Here is a 22562-nt window from a genome sequence, read left to right as displayed (position 1 = left end):
TTCAGCAGGTTTCATTCCAGCTCTGTCGTGGGATGAAACCATCCTCCATAAAGAAATTGTACCTCTGGGTGACATAATGCCAAAAAGAGAGGATCTGCAGTGAGGGTCCGAGAGTGAGAGCCAGAGCAAGGAGGTATGAGCTTCACAGTTGTCCATTGCCTTGTAAAAAAGGCTGTGTGATGGGGGGCTGTCAAAGAAAATGAGGAGTTAGACCTCCTTTTTTAAGGAAATCAGAATTTAGAATTAGCAGAGCAGTAAGAGCCTTCTGAAGCGAAAGCTGGAAACAATACATTTTTAATAAAATGGGCAGTTACTCTAATTGCTGAACCCCTACTGTTCAATTTCTTTTAGAGCGATTATTCATTAAATTCAGCATACTTATACTTATTATTTACAGATGTATGCGTTTTAACTTGTTTATAGAAACCATGCTTTGCAGAAAGCTGTGGATGGTATAATACTAATTTGTAAGTGTTTATTGCTGCCTATAATATGCAATTTTAAAAACAATTAAAGATAGCAATGGAGCTCATCATTGGAGTCAACCCTAAACTGCCCATGAAAAGTGAAATATTAGTACCATGTACCGCCTTAAAGGTTGTAGGCCATTTGTAGTGGATTGATAGCATACCCATTAATGAAGACTTTACCTGTTCTTAAAGGTTTTAAGCTCAGCTGTCTAGTTTCTAGATAATATTCTAAAGTAACCCATTTAAACATATGTGATGGAGTTCATAATTGCACTTGTAAATGGGTATAGAAAGGAGGGTATATAAATCAATTAGTGATACCCAGCAGTGTGGCTGTAATACAAATTAATTGGGATGATAAGCATTTTAACAGCTACTATACTTATGTGAAGTAGTTTTGACCGCTGAATTGGCTCTTGTTGAATCACTCTATTAATTTTAAGATTTAAAAACACCTAAAGATCAAAATGTCCTGACTTAATGGTCCTGAAGTTTGAGAAATAAAATTATATATAAAATATTGCACAGCAAATCAGTTTTACTGCATTTCCAAACAGAGCACAACAGTTTTATTTTTGTCCATGTGGTACTGAACAACTGTGTAATGGTATTACGTGATTAAAGATATTAAAACACTCAGTTTCTGGCTGGACTAAAGCCACAGCAAAAAGTCATGATGAATGGCGTCATAAGAACGTGTCGAATATATGGAAAATAAAATATTTATTTGGCAGACATATTAATACCGAAAACAAATACGAACATAGATAGGAGGCGAGCTTTGAGGAATACAGTCAGTCCTTTAGTATAATACTCTGAATTATTCTGTTTCGATGCTTGAAAAGATCTGGAGATAAAAGTCCTCAAAACACTATAAAACATTTAATAACTATAAATGGAGACTTTATGACTTCATAAAATAGCTGAATGTGTATAGAGATTGTTGTAACTATTTAATTTCCTTTGCAATTTTTATTAATTATTGGAGATACTAAATCTGAGTTTTCTCCCATTTGTCCTCACAAGTCTCAAAATTGGTGGGGTGTCAACACTGTAAAACAGATCTGAAAAAAGAGTAAGACCCCTTTTATTTCTATGTGTTTTGTCCCTCACAGTGTGCCTTTTTTCTTATTTTTGATTCTGTGGGGAAAACATGCTGAATCTGTGACACCGTGCTTGTATCAATAGGCCACAGAAATAGGCTCCATTTTCATAAATAAAGAATAGAGAGGCCATACTTCTTATCCTCTCTGAATTTGTGTCACTGCTTTGCCTATGCCACTTTACTCGAGATGAGGATCTGACCTTGGGAATTCACTGGTAGAGGAAACAGGGCCTGAATTGTAAGAAAAGTTCATTTTCAAAGGAAAATCTAACTTCACACAAATGATAGCACAACTATATATATATTTTTAAAGAAGATCCTACTTTTCAGTTTTGCAGTAATGTGGAATTTTCACTTGTGACTGATGCAATTTTGGATGGTAGTGGCCAGGCAGAAAGATCAGCGACCTGAAAAAACTACGGAGCTAGCATCTTTCGGATGTTTTTCTTCAGTTTTCCGTACAATTTATTTTTTTCATTTAACATGTTTTCATTTTCATTTTGAAGGTAGGCTCCTAATACAAAGTGATGAGCTGCTGCCCTGTAAACTCCGCCGTGGCTGCCAACCCCTCTGGCCATCCTGTCTGTACACTGACTTTCACCCTGGCTCCCTCATGGTATCTGCCTGGCCATTTATTTTAGCGCAAGGCGCTCCTGTTCTCAGTTACTAGCGCATCATAAAGTCTCGCTGTCCTGAGAGTAACACAGGTATAACCAGCCGCAGTTCTTGTCACTGATATAATTAATCCTGACAAGCTCTCTGCCTTCCCTGTTTGCTCAGGTGTAAATGCGTCTCTGGTTACACGGATATGTAAACCCAAATGTTGAACCTATTTGCTGATATAACCATAAAAAAAACCAACCCAACAACAAAAAAACCCCAACCCGAAACAGTATAATTTTCTTTGAAAAGGTATTGTGAGCACATATCTCCCATGTTAGTTATACATACTTCCCCTGCATTTAGTGGAGCTGGTGCTTGAGAACCAGGCATTGCAAACCAGGGTAAACCTTACTCTTGTTTGAAAATACCTTCCTGAGCAGACCTACAGAATAAGTATGTGGCCTTACAGAGCAGCTGCAGCCTCCTCACTGTCCTTTACTGCTAGCTGTAGTAGCTATGTGTGTAGAGGATGTAGTTGCCACGAGTCCTGGTTTTACTGCGAGAAACACCATTCGGTGGTTGCAATGACGGCTCCTCTCCGGAATAGCTGTGGGACACAACAAAACAGTGCAGCAGCTTCAGAAAAAAAGGTTTCAAGGTATTTTCATTCAGAAATGCATGGTCGGGGCATACTGGCGATTTCCAAATCATCTATGCTCAATATATAAGGATAGCCTGGAAGATTCAGGCTTATGTCTTGGCAGTGTATGAGGCTGGTGTTGGCTTGGACAGTGTTGGACGGGTTTTTGTGGCAGTGTCTGTTGTTTCTTATGCTTGTTGGGGACACAGCACCCACATGCACGGGTGCTGCTGAGTTGCCTTCAGGAGAGGATTCGGGACTTCTCTCAGGGCAGCTCTGTTGTCTGCTGGGCCGTTCCTGTGTAATTGTATATATGGTGGGGTAGTCTTACAGAAAGTTGATTCTTAGCTGGCCATGGAGATCAGAAAATGAAGACAGACCTTTCGTCATCTCTGCTGGGTTCTCTGCCAGCAGCTCTGGTGGCTCTCAGGGACAGAAGGCACCCAGCCCTGCCTTGCCTTGCAGTGGGCAGATGAGCAGCTGTCCTCGATTTGCTGGGCCAGAGGGGTTTTTTTCCACCTCATAGTACCTAGTAGCTTGTGCTGGGACTGATATTGTTAGCATGCCAGTACTTACATTTGTTCAAGGTTTGTTTTTCAGTCTCTACTTAAAGATGTTAATAGTTTATTTTGTTGGTGGGTTTTGTTTGTTTGTTTGTTTGTTTTTCCTCCTTCCCTCTGCACAAGAGGATGGGGGGAAGCGAAAGCCCAGGATTCTCTGGGACAGGTGACCCTGGACAGCAGAGTGCACACACGGATTTGGGGGTGCTTCAGAGACCCACATTAGAGGGACTGAGCACAGACTTAACTGGGTTCCCTGCTCTGTCACATATCCCATGGGTAATCTGGGGCAAGACACATAAGGCTATGTCTTGAAGACACTGCTGGAACTACATTTAGGTTCTTGGTTGCTGTTGAAAATCCCAGTTGGGTACTGCTTGCATTTTTCTAGGGATTTAAGACACAAGTAAATCAAACTCTTAGACTGTCAGTGCTTCTGTTTCCCATCTGTAAAGTAAGAATAACTCTTCCCTTGTCTCACTTAGATGTTACAAAGGTAAAAGTATAAACGCTCACAGGATATTCACATTCTGGAGTTGCAGGGACCATGCTTATAGACCAGTTAGGTAGAAGACAGCAGGACGTTTCGTGCTGCTAAAAATATGGCAGGACCAGAAGTGCTGCAGGCTGTGCTGTGTGCTGGGGACAGTGGGGCCTGGGGAGAGCCACTCAGGGTGTCTGTGATCTGTGCAGAAATGTCACTTGGGAAGATGCGCTGGCAGGTGGGGCCCCTGGAATGCCTTAATAAATGACACTGTAAAGGTATCTGAATTTGCATGCTTAACAAATGGATTCATTAAGAGGCCAGATTGTGGCATAATGGAAAAATATGTTACAAAACAATCCCCGCCCTTCACTAGGCAACTGATAGAGGATATTTCTGGAAACAATAAAATCTGTGCTGCAACTGAAGGCGTTAGCTGCTAAGGAACAGAAATGGCATTACTAGTCTAGAAGAGAAGGATAGCCAAAAGATAGATGCTGTGGTCTTCTCATTTACTGCAAGCAAATCGGGATATCTCTGCCATGCTGGTAGTAGAATTCTGAACTTTATTTCCTGGCCCTAATCACCTGATATGAATAAAGGTTTCAAAGGGTGATACTTCTGTCATATGGCCAAGATCAGTATCCCCTGACTCTGCTGACTTATGTTACTTGACTCTGCTGGTTAACGTTACAGATCTGCAATTGAAACTTGGCAATTTTCTTGATGACAGGCATGAAGGAATGTGATGCAGCTTGCTCTCTCCCAGTTCTAAACTGGGGGAGATGCAGCAGACGAGTGTAAACGCTTCGTTTCTGCCATTCCAGTTGGCAAATGCAATTTGGTATACACACAGCAAAGGAATTTGCTGAATATGAAGAAACCTTTTTTATTTAAGCTCGTCCTTTGAAGTTAGTCTGTGTTTTAACACTGAAATGCTAAAATAGTTAAAAGTGCTTCGAGGACCTGCTTTGCAAGTAATGGCTCTCCTCAAGGTTATGGAGGCTTCATTCTTTCAAGGTTCATTCTTTCAGGCACCTTTTGAGTTGGCAGGATCCCGATCGTTAGTGTTATTTGCATTGGAGTAGCGCTTGGAGGTCCTGCAGCGCCGGTTACTGTACAGCATATTTTGAGACCCTGCCCAAAATAGCGTACTGTCTAAACACACGAGATGCAAAAGGGTGGGGGAACAAAATACTGTCCTGATGGTATGTCTGCCTGCAGTGAAGCTATGGCCAAATTTGTACTTGGAACTTCATTAGGGTAAGGATATCGCAGCAGAGAGTGTACTCAGCTGCTTCTTGTACTCCCAAGGCGGAGGGCAGAGTTCAGTGGGACCCCTCTTCGCCCAGATGTGACGGGACAGAAGCCAGCTGTCCCTATCGCTCTTTCACTGACAAGAGTCCTAACAGCAAAAGCACTTCAGCTTTGGAGACTTCTGCCAACTCAGCTGCGCCTATCAGGGCTTGCACCTTGTCTGAGATAGCTCTTGGCAGCGGCTGCCTGTGCCCTGGGCATGGCTCTTAAAATGACCTGGGCTGAGGCACCTTTTAGGTGACCTTGTGTGCAATGTGTCCATTAGTAAGGCCTTGCAGATTGGACTGCTGAGCTCCGTAACCTCTATTTCTTGCTAAGGTTTTTTTTTGTTATTTTAATCATACGGTAGGAATCCTGAGCAGCACGTAGTGAAAAACCTGTGGGATGCTCTTTTAGCTTTTAAAATAATGACAAGGGATCATTGTGAATCGGGCACCCTCAAGCAGAAACCAGGTCATGAAGTTTCATCATCTAATGTCCCTGTTGAAAGTGAAAACGCACTTCTTCAGACTAAAAGCAAAACTGAAGACTTAGAGGGGTTTTTGACTTTCAGCCCAAATAATACCTTTTTTTTTTTTTTTTGAGACCTAGACAGTCTTGTAGGGATGAACTACGACTTGATCAAAACTAAAGCTAGAAAAATGGCAATGAAGAATTAAAATAGAATAACTTATATTTAGCATCGTGGCTTTAAGGCAGATTTGTGCAGCTAGCAAGATGCAAGTAATAAAAAAGAAACCATCAAATGTGGAAAATGTACTTTCTTAAGTACTTCTGAAAACTCTGATAATAATGTCCCAATCTGGAGTTATAGCGGCAGCCTGTGTTTTAATCCAGGTATGTAGCATTCATTCGTAATAAAAAGCATTCCCTTCTGAACCTGATCGCATACCCAGCCCTGTGAGGACAGATTTTTGACTGTAGTTCCCATGTTACAGTTTGGCAATTTGCTCTGCATTGATTAATGTTTGCACATGGCTTCCCCCGAGCCTTTTCCTCCGTCCTCCTGCCCTCAGCCTGCTCCGCCTCCGTGCCATCAGCCCCCGCCTAAAACAGGGATCCAGCACAGCGAGTGCCTATACGTGAAACAGACTTCTTTGCGTTGTGTTGTTTTTCTTTGCGAGGGAGAAAAACAGGGAGTCCTCACACAAGGGAAGACTTTGTTTTTCCTCTTTCTGTTGTCTGTGATCCCCACCTGTTGTATATATGGTAAAAATATCTGGGATTTATAACCCAGCAACAGTACGCAGCCAGAGTCATGTGTGACCGGGTCAAACACACACTCGCTGGAGGGTCATGGCCAGGTTACTAAGTCAAGGCTGGCAAGTCTCCACGATAATGTTTTCTTTCTCTCTCACTCCTTTTTTTTTTTTCTTCTCCCCTTGTCTGTCTTCCAAACAACAGTTTGGGAAAAAAAAAAAGCAACCCAACCTGAAAAAACTCGTAACAATGCAAACTATTTAAGCATGACAAATTCAAAGAAGTTTTCTATTTAAAAAAAAAAAAAAGGATGGGGGGGTTGAGTCAATGATATTTTGGATTTAATTTTATAGTATAGTTTTATGTGGCACATGAAAGAGAGAAATTTGTATTGAAACAATTGAGACCCACTTTCCCAGTTCCTGACTCTTTCCTGGAGGATGATTAAAAGCAGACTTTTTTTTTTTCCAGACGAGACATAAAAATTAAATGATCTACAGTATATAGTTATTTTTTCAAATGTTTGGAGGCTTATAAATAACTTCTACAATCAAATGCACACATACAAGCAGCAGAGAATCTGGTTCTAATTACTTGTACTTTAGTTGAACTTTGGCGTTTCCTTTGACTTTCTGCCTAATGTATGTGAGCTGTGTGCCTTGCACTCCTGCAGTGAATTCACAAAAAAAAAAAAAAGAGAGGCAAAAAATCCAGACTCTCGTTGGTGCCAACAAAAATGAGGGTTAACAGAATGTTTTGACCAAATGCAACACTTTGCTATTCACCCTAATTAGCTGAAATTGCTGCTTCCCACCGGGGACCCTGAGCTCAGTATTCAAAATTCCCTTGGGGCTATCCAGGAAATGCCATTTGCTTTACAACTTCTTATTCTTTTAAGGCTCAACTGTCCGAAGTGTGCATTAACATACAAGCTTAATAATCTGAGTTTCGAGCGAAACGCCAGGCATTTCATAATGCCTGCCTGCTTCTACTTGGTCACAAAGTAAAATGCCTCCTCCATCTGTCAACATGGTTTAGCTGGCAGTAAATTAGCTCTCACAAAACACACTGTGCTTTTAAAGATCCTATCTGCTGCTTTATCTAACCTTTAGAAATATTTCAGACATCTGAGGAATTGTGAAGCCACGATTGTTTGAGAGTCCCTGTGTGCTGAGGCACCATTCAGGTGTTGGGTGACGGCACTGGGGCTCTGTTTTCTCAGGTGAGTAGTGACCCTGAAGTGGCACATCCCACAGGACAAGACAGCAAGGCATGGAAAGAAATGGCTTTTTTTTTTTTCCTTCTTCAAATTCTTCCTAAAATTGTAGGACTGCTTTAAAAATACCTCTTCTGGAAATGTCAACTGTCTAGCCCCCTATCCTTTCTTTTTTCCACCCTTCATGTGCAAACGTGTATAGAAGACAGCGGATCCTGCTGTTATGCATCCACTAGCCACCAACATGATAGAGAAATAACGCTTTATACTTGCTGAGCACGAATTGCTACAGATGCCTACACTGGCTTTCTGCTCCTCCATGGCTGGCAGTAAAAACATTTTCACATAAAGAATTAAAAAGGCTAAATCCAAGGAAGAAGAGTATGCCAGAGTAAGAGTTGATCATGTGTAACCTGAGTTCAAGCCTTCTCCAGAAAAGTGTACATCTTGCCTCTCTTCAAAATTGAATGTTCCCAAACTTGTTTTTCTTACCAAAAAAAAAAATAAATCAAACTCTCTAGATGGTTGTTCAGCTGATAGCTTAATAGATTAAGCCCTTTTAGTGGCACACATATCTCTGGGTATTTTAGGGAGGGTCTTGTAGTTTACGTAGGCTCTTTCATTCTTGTATACCTTTTCAAATTATCTGCTAAAAATTTCTCTAGCAGCACCTTCAGCTCCTGACTATGTTGTGTATTTATGAACTGAGCTGGTTTCTTAATCTCTTCTGGGTATCGCAAGCTCCTTGTGCTTGGCTGGTGCCTGACAGACCTCTGCTCTATGTATGGTTTGTGGTTTGAATGCTGCTGTTGGATGCTAGTGCTTGTTCAGGGTGAAATCACCAAAAAGGCAGAAGTGTTTCGGTATTATTCCACAAAGACTGCTTTCCCCAAACTGAAATCACAGAAGGACTGCAGGAGTGTAGTTGTTTTATTGAACGACACAACCTTGTTTTCCCATGGGGAGCCTAAAAACTGCCTTTTTGGAGAGACTGGGAGAGTCGAATGAGCTAATACGAAACACATTGTCTGCTGGTATTAGAGTTTTAAAGCTAAAATTTTACCATTCCATAGGCTGATTGGAAGCCACCATAATTCATGTACGAGCATGAAATAAGGCGCAGAATGTTTGAGGCCTCTCAAGGGTATTTGATGAATCTGACTTTCATTTAAAAGTACTAATAGATTATTGATTCAAGGAGGATGGCTGTGCAGAGATCAATAACAGAGCACACTCTTAAATACCAAAAATTACTGTTGAAAAGAAATGATCATTCTCATCTCTGTTTTCTTTAAGAAAAAAAAAACTTCATTAAAGTTTGCTTGGTGCAGGAGGAACCTGTAGATTTTTGGTTTACCATGGTTTGGTGTATTTAATGCTGAAAAAGAGAAGTATGGTTCTGGACATTGTCTTAACATCACAATTTATGGAGCCACATGTTGTCTTACTTTTCTGCTTTTTCACAGCCTCGTTATTGTTAGATTTAGAAATAAATTGTTCCCGTTGGAAAGATATTTCTTTGCTTAGAATCAGACCCTTTAATGCTTCCCTCTAACATTTATATTCTCCTCAAGAAATGTCTGTCCTTGAAGTTGATAGTAGCTTAACCCAAGTGAAAATGGCAGAAAGGGGCCCTTCTCTCGCAAGTAATCAGCAGCTGCTTCATGCCCTGTGATCCCCTCTGTGAATTCTGCAGAACACAAGTTGGTAATGAATCATGAGTTTAATACAAATGTATCATCTTTGTAATCTGAAAAATATCATGTACAGTAAATCTTGTGTAAGATTTTCCATTGAGTAATATTCTTTAGGGCCTGCCGTTAGTGCTCTTGAGATTTAGCTCTGCTGATAGTGCCTAATATTTCTGGATAGATCTGAGTTCACGGGTCTTGTCATTTCTGTGTATCTGTTGAAAAGTTAGAGGGATTTATCTAAGAAGCAGCAGAACGGCTAGGTGAAACATGAAAATGTATTGCACATCTACAATAAATATGAGGAATGATGACAGCATATCACAGAAAACTAATGCAGATGTTTTGGAAAGATGTAGTTCACATGTCTTATCTCGCATCACAGAGCTTTCATGTCCTTCCCCTGAAAAGGATAACTGGCTTTTCAGCAGGTTCAAAACAAATGACCTTCTAGAAATATTAAGGCAATAAAGGGATGTAGGGTCATAACGTTATAAGTAGCTTTTTCTCAGAGAGGTTTCCTGATGTTACAGATCCAAAGGCAGGTAAGGAAGTGTTGCTGGGTTGTCCTAGTTTTACAGATTTAAAAAAAAAAAAGAAATTTCTTGTTGATATCCAGCATGCACACATGGATCCCACACAATTCAGTAGGCTAAAACCAGAACATGAGCCCAAGGTTGTTGGAGCCTGCTAAGAGATTCAAGTCATATATCTGATGTGAGCTGAAGCTTTTGTGGTGTTGAGTAGCTGGATCATGAAAAATGATCAGGTACTTAAAAATAAGCTTTTGAGGCTATAGCATGTAGTCCTGTCACTACTGGCCTTACTTTAGTTCACTTTAAATTTTGCTAGGCAGAACAAATTAATGTTTATTATAGAAAGAAAAATATGGGCCAGTTTGCTAGTTATAATACAGTAAATAATTACTAATTTAAAATTCATTCATGAATCATTCATTTGTGTGTGTTTTTTCTTTTGTAGCAGTTGAAACTCAGAGCACCAGTTCTGAGGAACTTGTTCCGAGCCCTCCTTCACCACTTCCACCCCCTCGTGTTTACAAGCCCTGTTTTGTCTGTCAAGACAAGTCATCCGGATATCACTATGGTGTCAGTGCTTGTGAGGGATGTAAGGTGAGTGCCATCATCTCCCTTTCCTCTTATAGGACTACATTCGATTTTAGAGAGGAGCAAAGCAATAAAATTTGGTGTGAGTTGATTGTCTGCAGACATGCCTATACCTTTCTTGTGTGAATTAATTCTGATTCGTGAGCAAAGCCAAGTAAATTACCATCATGCCTGGAATTATTTCCCTTCATAACTTCTGCCAAAATATGTCTTTAAGGGACTTCCATGTGTATTGACTAATATGAGAATTTGATTATAGATGCAGAGATAATCAAAGAATAAAGTGAAAACACATTAAGACTCTTCACTGTCCATCTGTAGGTCAGGTATACCCTGAGAACTCACACAGCTGGTGTCTGCTCTGAGCCTGTTTTTTTCTGTGCACTGCTTCCTCTGTGTATCCAGGGAGTAGAATTTGGGAACAGAATCTGATCATCTGGAAATTTTTTGCATAGTCTCTAACTATCTAACTAATCTCGAATCAAATTAGGAATTTGAGGATTAGCAGGTTGGTATTTGCAAAATTTATTCTAGCAGACTACAGTGCTGACTACATCAGCTGTGATTGTCAGAGCATGAATTAACAATTAAAATTAAAGGTCTTTTCCAACCAAAACCATTCTGTAATTCTATTCTATGACTATCCATAGGATGCAGTAATACGACACACTGTTCTAAAGCAGAGGAGGTCTAAAGATGAGATACACACCAGAGAAGCAATGGCAGCTAAACTATGTGTGTATGGCAGCAATGAGAGATGTACAGACAGGGAATGTTATGCATGCAAGGAAGAAGGTAGTGTGAAAAATGCTAAAGAAAAGATATCATAGGATAGAAGCTCTCAGAGTTAACTTTATTAGTTATGACACCCTAGTGCAATGCTTTATTTTAACAGTTAAAGGCCTATGATTTTTATACTTCAAATTAAAATAATTATGTAGTGCTTAGTATAGTGAAGATACTAATGCATGCCAAAAATGTGACAGGAGCTCTAGCCATTGTAAATAGTTACTTAAATAAGTTAAGAAAAGATATTTTGCTCATTTATTTTTGTGAAATGTTACAGTATTTTTCAGATACTGTACAGTTTTCCATCTTTACTTTAGCCTTTGAATCTGCAGCTTCTTCCATGCTACTGGCCTTTTGTAGTGACATTTTGTCATCTAGGGTTTGTGTTATTAGGCAAAAAACTATGGGATTGAAGTCTGGTCCTCCCCTATTTTGTAATATGGATACTGAAGTAGTGAGAGTAAGTATTTAAGCTCACCTCAGTTTTAGAATCTCTTTCTGGTATTGAGGTTTTCCTTGGATATCACATCTGTATTTTTTTCTTTTAGATGCCAAAAAACTATCAAAACTTAAGTGTCTGTTAGGAAGAACTATGGTGAGGATATTCTGTAGCTGATTTCATTAAATAGGAAATCTCATCATACTCGGATACTAACACACAAATGGTGGTGTCGTTTGCTCCCCCACATGCTCTCTCTAAGCGCAGATGTAATTGCAGACTGTGGCAGAAAGGTCACATGTGCCTAAGACTTCATTATTTTTGAAAAATATGCAAAAGTATACTGTAGAGCTTTCATTGGCATATTGCAAAGCGTTTTCATAAATAATTAAAGCAAGACCACACTTGTCAAAATACATGAACAAATCCATCTTGTAATGTGTTAGGCATTATTCAACAACAATAAAAAAAATGTTGGCTTATTTGCTGATTTGCAAGATGGGGTAATCCAGCACTTAGCAAGAGCTGCTGTTAAAAGATTTTAAAAAAGAAAGATTAGCTACATACAAAACCTGTCAGCCTAAGAGAAATAACAAGATTCCAAAGCAGTCACTTGGCTGCTTGAGAGTGGTGATATTTGGGTTAGTTGACGCTAGCTTTTCAACAGGTTTGACTAGGGTTTTATGAATCTGTTCTAATGATTGAGTCAGCGTCCTCAGTGAGTGCCAGGAACTGGCAAAGAACACAGTGAGACCACTGAGTCAACTACTGGTCCCTTTGGTGGTCAGTAATTTGCCACATTTGCTGTTGAAAGTTGTTGGAGCTTTCAGGTCAACAGCAGTGATGTGCTGGATGACAGCAGTCCGTGACCACACCACCAGAGACAGCCTCAGAAGCCTCTACATTGCCAATTTCTACTTTTTCTCTGAAGAATGTTACCCTTTTCTCTTGAACCCTTTTGGGCTGTTTAGTTTATTTTTCTTTCCCTTCATCTTTGCTCTATGCATGCTTTTCACACATTCATTTCTTGGTCCTGTACCATAAGAAAGCTGCCACCTTGTACTCCTTACTTCAAACCATCCAGGCTCCTGCCCATACTCAGGTCTGCCTTCACTCTCAGTTCCCAATATCAGTTCTTTGTGCTTCTCTTTCTCTTCAGCCTTCTTCATACAAAAATTTAGTCAGCTGCTTTGCGAGTTTAAATGAGCATGGAGCACTGCCACTGAGGAAGTCTCGTCTCCTGTGGGATCCCTGCCTTTCAGTTAGTTGACCCAGGTTTATTAGAGAGCCTGTGTTTCACTGAAAGCTTCTGCGTCGTACAGAGCTGGTGTTTTGTGCTGATTCTCTGGTGAATCAGGGAGCAGTAATAAGGAAGAATTCATGATACAGCCTTTTGTCTAGTTAGGAAACACAAATTTATTTCTCCTTTACCTCAGTGCACATCTCTGTGCAGTTTCAAATAGCTTTTTCTTTGAGATTTTCAGTTTCACTGAAGCTGACCAGCGTGTTCAAAAGCTATTGGGATGAGGAGGCAACCTCACTTGGTTTACAGCTGGTTTACACAAAGCTCATTCCATAGGAAGCTAGACTAAAATAGCAGCCAAATCAAGTATTATCTTTTTTCCTCTTTTCTTCTGGCTTTGTTTCTATTTTCTCTTCGTTTTTATTTCCACCATTTCTTTCTTCACCTGATTTGCAATCTCTGTTCAGTGATACTAAACCTTAAATTCACATTTTTTTTTTCCCTCCTGCATTGCACCTCCCTCTGCTCTGAGGTCCTTTTCTCAAGGCTTTTCCTCTTTCTTTTCTGACTCGTTTACCTTTCCCTTCAAACTCCTGGCAGTCTTGTTTCTCAAGGGAAACTCAAATGGAAAACTCTGCTCGTATCAGATTTATCTAACTTGGACTCCATTTCTTTTGTTTTCCTGTGCTGGCTCTCCCATGGTTTTCTCGTGCTTTTCTGTTTCCTTCTCCTTTGCCTTTCTGCTTTGAGCTCCAGTGAAGCTGCCATCACAGTGATCATTAGCTGTCTCCATTTAATGCAAAGGGACAGCTTTCTGTCCTCAAGGATTTGGGCTGATGACTGCCTTTGATTCAGCAGACTTTCTTTTTCCTGCCTTTCAGGGCTCCTTAGATCCTCCTCCTACTTTGCTTACTGTTTATCCAATGCCTCCTTGAATGGCTCTTTATCCGCTTCCTGATGCTGTTCCCTGAGGTTCAGTTCTTTAGTTTTCTGTCTGAAAAGCATCACCTACTAAACTGGTTTATGGCAGACCAATGGAGGAAGTGACGGCAATATTCTGCTCATAAAAGATGTATTTTTAGTGGGGACCCTTCCAGCCAGGAGCCCTGGGGAGCTGTGGATGGTGATTATGACTTTCTGATGCTCAGTTTGGGAAACACTGCACTGGAAATTTTATCTTCCCTAAGTTGTCACCAACCCATGGACGCGTTCCAAATTTACCCCCATCTCTGGCCTCTCCCCTGCTGTCTTTCCCTGGTGAGTCCTCTTGCTCAACTCACTGCTACCTGGGACACAGAGTTCACGAAGGTAGAGCTTTCCATCTTCTCTCTTTGTGACATCACCAACTGTAATCTCATGGCATGCAGTTTCTCCAGACTTCATGCCATGATGACATCATTTCTGATCTGCAGCATTGTAATTCACACGATTTGATGTCTTTTTTTCCTTCAGAATCTGCCTTCAGCCGCCTTCATTGCCAAACCATTGCTGTGGTGGTCTTGCATGATGATTAAATTGGTCCCTTCTCCTGTTTTTCCTTCCCTTTTTCCCCCCCTCACTGTCATCCTTGGACCTTATTCTTTCAGATACCTGGGAAAAACCTCCCAACCTCCTTAGTCAAACACTTTCTCAGTATTCTAAGCACCCCTTTCTTAAATGATCCTTCTGTCTTATTAATTTCTAGAGTCTTCATTACTGCACCCCACTAAAAAGACTGTTCTGTGGCTTATTTTGATATATTAGTCTTTTAAGGTTTTTAGGGGCTGGCTTATTTCATTTTATGCACTTATGAAACACAGTGATAGTTTAGGAGCTGTCTAAATAATTTTAAGCTATCTTTGTTTTCCATTTTTGGGGTGTTCATGCTGAAAACTTTATTTGTGATTACAGATTTAGATTAGCTGACTTCTTGCCTTTCAAATTTGAAATCTGGCAGCTTTCAGAAGGTTGATATTGTCGGCTTTCTCTCAATTTGGTCAGCCAAATTCAGCAGTCAGGATTTTTTTTTGTGTTTTAAAATGACTTTAAAAAAATCTTGGCTTTGTGTTTAATTTTGGGTGTTACGCAGCAAAAGGCTTTTGTGCATCATAGCCTGTCAGTGGCTTTGTGTGTGTTTTAGGATCCCAAAACCAAACTGATCTTCACAGTGTGCTTGTATTTTGTAAGAAAAATTCCAGAGCCGCTCCATCTTTTTATGTGAAGAATACAATACATTGACAATATCCAGCTTATTTACAACTTTTCTGTTTTGTAAACTGTGTGGCATTTCAGAGGCGGGTTTTGGAATCTACTCGTGTTTTTCATTACCTCAGTTAAAGACTTCTGAAATCTCTCCCCCCTACCCCCCTCCTCCCCAGTCGCTGGGTGTTGCTAGATAGCACGCAAACAAATTCCATCCAAAATGATCAACTTGGATTTATCCAGCTGGTACAAGCGGTTACAGGGCTGGCTGTCACCGAAAGCTCAGCGCTTTGGTCCCGACTTGACTCGTCGTCATAGCCGGGGTTGCAGGAAGGGAGACAGAGCGTAGTGGGCTGGATTCCCCACACAAAGCCATCATTGTGTGGGCCAGGAGGAGAAGCTGGGGTTCTGGCAGCTTCAGCTGTCTCCGAAAACCCTTGTCCCTTGTTCTGGACATTTAAAAGGCGGCATTCCTCTGCTGGCAATCCTGCCCAGATTCCTGGCTTCAATTTGGTGGGCAGCAGAGATGCCTAGAGCAGTTTCAGGAGAGGAGACATACAAGAGGGTAGGTTTACGGTCCAGCAGTTTTGTCTGAATGATCAAGGTGCCTCCCTGCCTGTTGTTGACAGTAACAGACAAAAATGTAGATAAGTCTGTTTCAATACCCAGTGATCCCAGGTCCAATTTTATCATAAAAGTGGAATAGATTTCCTTCCATCAGAGTTTTCATATAAAATCACATATAATGTGGGATCATTAAATTAAAAGGTTCGCCACATGTAATATATTTTCAGAGGTCTTCAGCTATAAGAATGTCTTTTAGTTTGACACCTTCCTGACTCAGATATATTTTTTTAATTGCAAAGACTTTAGGCAGTATGGAAAATGGGCATTGATATAAACTTTGAAATTCAGGTCTATAATTCTGTAGGACTGACTCCCACAAAAAAAATAAGATACACATAAGAGAGAAAATAGAACAAGTGAGAAAATGAATCACTTTTGTTGATCCACGTGGATGTTTTACTTAGGAGAAAAGCTGCTTTGTTCCAGCTTTATCCTATTTGCTTACAGATGCAGTGGCAGTCCTACCACTCAACTTGAGGGCCAAAATCAGTTGCCTGACTTTGAAGACTGGGCTCTCTCTGCAGTCAATGGAGAGAGAGCAGCTCCTCTGATGGCTGATTCACAGCATCTGAGCCAGATCTACTCTTGGGTCACCCTCCAGTGCACCCCATCCCCACAAGCCATTGGGTTAGGTACCCAAAGCACAGCAGGGTTATTTTTCTTCATGATGTCCCCCACGATTATGTCCCACTGGACACTGAGAGGGTTGGGGTTCCACCATTGCGGGACGTAAATCCATGATCAGCATCGGTCAGCAGCAGATTTACAAAATGCTACTGAGAGAGCAGAACTGGTTTTGATTTTATTTATTTGAAGTTTGATGGCGAGGATATTATGCATTCATCTGCAGGAAATGTTGATGAGTGGCCTAAAATATTTTAGGGATTGTCATAGCAGAGTTCCATTTATGGAACAGCATCCTTCAGGACAGATGCCTTTTTCTTTTAGTAATGCCTCTTACATCATGTGAGGACAGATTCGCATTTTCTTGGCCAGCTATGGGACTTCTCTTGCACGTGTTAGCTTCTAGTTATAATGTAATTATATTTAAGCCTATATTTATGCCCCCTTACTGGGAATTAAGGAGCCAGATGTAGAATTTTCTCAATTACCTAACACTGAAAAATAAAAGCAAACTTGATAAAACCAGCAAACTAATACTCCATATATTTGTTTGGCTTTGTTTTCCTGGCATGTTTTAATCACCTAACACTGAAAGACATGTAAAGGTGAAAACACATGCACAGTATGATTTGTATCTAGGAAAGAAGTAATACTGTTCGCAGTAATGCAATTGTAAAAGCTTCTATTGGTTCAAAGAAAAATATAGATCCGCTTGAATGATCAAGCTGTATTCATCTCCATTTAAGCTGTATTAGTAAGTGACAGTGCCAGCAGTAGAGATGAAAGCTGTCGTTCATGGACCTCCTTGAAAAATTCCTCAAATCATGGAAAATTGCTCCTAGTTTCAGCTAAATCAACAATCATTTCTTGTAAGGTGAAAAATGTATTTTGAGATGCATTTCTGTATACTCTTATTATAATCTGATCTTAAATTGTAAGCACTTTGCAGTGTAACAATGTTCAGAGTCATTTGTTTGCAGAAAGCAGTGCCATATGCGGAAAGACAAAAATGGGTTGCAACTGATTTAAATGCGCTAACAAAACCCTGGAGTTTTTATATATTTCATCCTATCAGAGAAGAGCTGATTGTTTTAATGCTGTCTTTGAGATTTTAGTTTTTAAAATAAGCAAAAAAAGGAGAACAAGTTGTACTTTGAAAAGCTGATATCTGTGTTTCAATAAGTTGTTAATTAATTTTTCTCTTTATTTGGAAGAAAAAACTTGCTGAATACTGAATTTATTTCAAATTATTTAAGAATGGGGAAGCATATATTTATTAGAAGTCCACTGAGAGCAAGTAAAAATTATGAAATAGATGGGATCAGGAACAATTTTTTTGTGTTAGAATAGATTTTTAAATCTCTTTTCTGAGTTGTGTGAATGACATGAAATGAGGAGGTAAAAATCAGTTTCCAACCATGACAGATAATAAAAATTAAAATCGTGGTGTGCATTTGAACGCCATATTTGATTTCCAGTGCTTTGAGCCCAAGTTGTGGATTATACCTTTGCTGCTCTCTTGCACTGGATTTCTGGAAAGAGATGGAGAAAGAGCAGCAGTGTCCGTAGGGGGTTATAGCGCATCCATCCACAGCTGATCCTCCTGTCACCCTGCCCATTGCCCTCAGTCACAGACCAGAGGTTTATCTTAAGCTGCAAGAATCATTGTTTTTACTAATTATTTTCATTTGTTTCTGGCAGCGATGCCAGTGCTATAAAAGTGCAGAGATTATGCCAAATTACTTTCTAACCATGCTAACCATGCTGCTCCACTTATTTGTGATACAAGGGCTAATGTCTTGTGGAAAAAGGAACTGGAAACTACCTTCTTACTTTGCATAAACTGTCAAATAGTGACATATAATTGTTTGGTTTAAATGTTTCACTCCCTTTTCCTGCAAAATTCCTAACACCGTCAGTGAAGTCTTCCTCAAAAAAAAAGAACGGCAGCATCAGGCTCTAAAACTGTGGTGCGTTGGTGACCAACTATGTTCTGGGGCGCTGCTTTGCTGTGCTGTGTGTCTGGAAGGTTTCTGGTTGCACCAACTGTGCTCCTCCTGCATGCAGCCATCTCCTGTGGCTGGTTTGGATGCAGCCATCCCTTTTCAAAGGCCAAAGGAGTTAACTAATGTAGATGTGGACTTTCCCATCGTACATCAGTTGGCTACAGTGCCCATGATTGTTCCCAAGAGCATTTCCTAATATAGATGTAGCCCTCATGCCTGCTGACCTTCCATGTATTTTCAGGGTCTTTGGCCAATAACCAGTCCATAACAGCTACATTTTTTTCCACTATTATTATTATTATTAAACTAAGATTGAGTCTTAGTCTTCAGCAGTGTCCGTTCCTTTCTATACCCGAGAATACACACCATGAAAGGAAGAAACTACAAATTTACTTGTACACATACCTGTTGTTATTGGAGTTAAGTCATGGTTTCTCACACTAGGGTAGGTACTGAAGAGTCCTTCTAGATGTGTTTGTCACATTTCTACCCAACTTTCACTTGCCCATAGCTGTTGTGACTCATTAGCAGACGTCTGAGAGAGCCGAGGCTCACACCAGATCAGTAACATGCACATGGTTTGCAACAGCTTCAATAGAATTAAGTAAATTATATGTACATGTGAAAGTGCTGTCTATGCAAATCACGTCACGACGTACCAACCAGAGCTGCCAAAAGAAGGTGGACTGTGATTCAGGCTGGTCAGCTTGCCTGCTGAGAAGTCCCCTGGTTTGCATGCGATGGATGTGGACTGTGTTTTTATTCTCCTGTAAGTAGGTTCCAATAGATTTTATTTTTTTCAATTTTCTTCACTAGAGAGGGATAAGAACCTTTTATTTTGTTCTCATCTTGTCAATCTGTTTCATAGCTCTCCATTAGTTTAAGGACTGCATGTGGAGTTTAATTATAGATGTGAAGTATAGGCTGTCCTGTGCACACCCAGAAAGTTGCTACAGTGTAAGAAAAAATGCAGCTTTCCACCGTGTTTAGTACAACATTTTATAATATGATCTTTAAAAGTATTGTTTGCAAAGATAACTCAGCTTTCTTTAGGCATCTTTTTTGAATTGTAGTTGATATTTTTCTTAACAAATACCTAAAGATTTTCCAATTGGCACATCTCAGAGAAGTAAACCCAAAATTAAGTGGTTTCATAAGAAGAAAAGAGAATTGTCCATTATCTGTTTCTGCCCACTTACATGTTAAGTAGATTTCCAGATGCTCTTTGTTTGCTGCTAATTTTGAATGTATTTTGAAAGATACACTTTCCTGTATTTTCCGGTTGTTGTAACCCATCATTCAGTTCATAAGTGGTTGGCTTCCCAATTTGCAAAAAAACTTTGATTGGCCTTGGAAAGTGACCTTCCATTGCTCTCCGTGCTTACTGACTGACCTGCTAATGGAAACAGTGGTTCTTTCTAAGCCCAAATGAAGTGTTCCTTTGAGGACACTTCCTAAAGGGGTATTTTCTTTAGCTTCTTCTGGAAATGGAGTGCAACTGAATTTGCGGCATGGATCCCAGAGCTGTTCAGCTTTGCAGAATTGCGAATTTCAGTCTTGTGCTATAGCAGGAAAGAGAATTGGATGTAATTTCCCAAGATTTGGTGTTTCCAATACAGTCAGCTTGACAGATTTGTTTTTCAGTTTGTTTATTGTATACTTTCTTCTTTTTCTTCTCACTGTGTAAAACAAAATATATGCCTTGCTAAAAGAACTCTTCCATTTTTGAGTAGCCATTCCAAAAAAGAGGAACTGCCAAAGTTAAGATTATAGCCTGTCTTTCCCTCTTTGTATCTGGATTTTGCTGTAGTTTTTAAGTCTGGATACATTGCTTCTTGAGTTCTTTGTAAAGAACATCCATGTTGTGTCCTTCTTCTTATTTTATATTATATTTTATATTATTCTGATTATTTCAGAGGAACTTCTCATATATAGGAGACACCTTTAAGTGTCAGCTCAGTAGTCCACTTATAAAAACTTCTTGTAGTGTTAAGGAAGCCAGGCATCCAATCCTGTAATTGGCAGTTTTGGTATATTGGTATAGTAACTGTTTAATTGGTATACTACTGAAGCTGGTCTGCCAAATATTCAGGGTCCCTACTCATAAATTGTTCTCTCCTTTGATAACATGCAGGACCCCCTACAATTTCCACAGCTCAATTCAGGAGACAGCTGAGAAGTAGAAAGACTTTTTTTTTGTATAAAGTCCCTTATGATTTCTCATGGCCATGCTTAAAATTTCTCATTTAATATATTTTAGTGGGAAAAGTTACTATGCAATAAAAGCCGTATCATAATACCTACATTTAAAGGGGAAAAGGTATATTGTTTCTGGATCCCCTGTCTAGAATAACGGATACATAAATTACAAGGTGAGATGGCAGTTGCAAGCAGTGCCAAAAAATGTAGATTTGGTTGGCTGTAAATGCAGTCAGTGATTTGACTCCAACTATAGCAAACCTCAGCGACTGCTGGGGACCCTTCCAGCGCATAGGGGAGAGCCAGCAGCCCCCCAGCCACAGCACGTGAGCAGGGTCTGCCGTCTCCTGGCGGCAGGAAGACTGGGCAAATGCTTACAGAGCAAGTTTCTTCCTGCTTCAGAGTTTCTTTAAAAGTGACAATTTAATGGGAGCCATTACTGTCAGCTGTGGCCAGTTCCCCCTCCCTCCTCCCGGGCACTTACCAGGGAAAGCAGAGATTTATAGCCAGGGAGCAGCCTCTCCGAGGGGCTACTGTTCACTCCTCCCGCCAGTGTCCCGGCTGGCTGCTCTCCAGATGAATCGTCCCGACAGGGGAGAGGTCTTCCTTGTCTCTGGGGTGCTTGGCTTGCTCTGGAGCCCTCTGCACCTATGATAAATACGTGGTAATTAATAGGCCCTCACTTCAGGGTGCACTGTGATCCTAATGTTCTTTCTGCTAGTCTGAAAGAGTGGCAGTGCTTGACGTTTAGGGAGAGTTAAGCAAAGCATTTCAGAGAAAGCTCTGCAGCCCATCATTTTTGAAATGAATGAGCACTACCAGTTTTTTAACTTCCCCCCCCCCCCCTCTTTTACCTCCCCCCCCCCCCCCCCCTTTTTTGATGCCGCTTCAAATGGTCTTAACCAGTCCACGTTTATCCATAGCGATACACAGTGACTGCTACATGTACAGAAGCAAAAGTGAAAACTATATATTTTTTTGAAAGGAAAGAAGAAAGGGAGTGTTAGGTGAACAGGAGAGATGCAAGCACAGCACCCAAGGGCCAAATGGCTGCGTTAACCAAGAAGACCTTTTATCTTAGCCCAAGTCCATGTGATTTTCTCAAACTGAAAGAATGATCGTCTTGTGACGCTCTGTGCTTGAATCTTGCCACTGATTAAAGTCTGGCAGGAGAGGGAGAAAACAGGGAAGTATCTTGCTAAGATTTTCCTGTCTTAGATTAATCAGCCCCAGTTCATTTACTCCTCTCTCAAAGGTCATGTTTTCTGGTTGTCAAAGTTGCCCAGTCCCAGACTCTCCCTTGCTTCCCTACTTGGCTTGTCTGAACGAACACTGGTGCCCAATACTGGGCAAGGTCCTGCAAACTGTGGTGCTTTTTCAGTGTCTTACTGTGATTTTTGTCAGTGTTTACAAGAAGATACATGTCCTCAGTTAATGTTACCTTGAGTCCTTACTGCTTGGAGGAACTAGTCAGTTGATTCCTCTGGCTCTGTTTGCGTAGTTGCTAATCCCTTGCACTGGCACAGACTGCATTTCATCCACCTTTCTCAGCCTGTTTATCCGTCTTGTTGAGACCGTTTTGACCATGTGTACTTTGACTATGTACAGGAACCGGGCAGAGGGGTATGGCGACCATCTCACTCAAAAATGTTGGGTTTGCCAAGCTGGTCCAGCTCCAACTCATCCCTCTGCTGTCGCCTGTGGTAATGAGTTTCAGCTGCAGAGTGGAAAGGTAATTTTCCTTGACTGCTGCCAGTATTAGAGAGCCAAGCTTGCATATTTCTGGGTGTTTACTTGAACTCTGTTTTCTAGTCTCCAGGCATCCAAGTTTCACTAAACTCTACGTTTTACAAGGTTTTAGTGGGTAGTTCTGTATTAGCAGAGTTTCTTTGTTGCTGAATGTGGGGGAATAAGAGTGTAACAAAAAGCAGTAAGTACAAGATGCTTCTTGCCAGATTTCAAGAGATTTGATACAACGTATTTGTTTAGAGATCAATTGTCAAAACTAAGAGAAAAAAAAATTGTGGGGAGATAATGAACTTGT

The 22562-nt window shown here is 40.5% G+C and overlaps 1 protein-coding gene across 1 annotated transcript in view; it reads left to right on the top strand.

Moving 5' to 3' along the window:
* LOC104536271 (retinoic acid receptor beta) overlaps positions 1–22562 on the top strand; it is a gene marked incomplete at its 3' end in the record, with an annotated part of 69254 nt that overhangs the window by 14161 nt on the left and 32531 nt on the right. Inside the window, exon 2 of the mRNA XM_010178837.1 lies at positions 10268–10416. Within this exon, the coding sequence (XP_010177139.1) occupies positions 10268–10416 (149 nt within the window). The remainder of the gene's footprint in view (positions 1–10267; positions 10417–22562) is intronic.

This window comes from Mesitornis unicolor, unplaced genomic scaffold, assembly GCF_000695765.1.
Source record: "Mesitornis unicolor isolate BGI_N332 unplaced genomic scaffold, ASM69576v1 scaffold46830, whole genome shotgun sequence".
NCBI classification, from domain to species: Eukaryota; Metazoa; Chordata; class Aves; order Mesitornithiformes; family Mesitornithidae; genus Mesitornis; species Mesitornis unicolor.
This window is presented reverse-complemented; position numbering and strand designations above follow the sequence as displayed.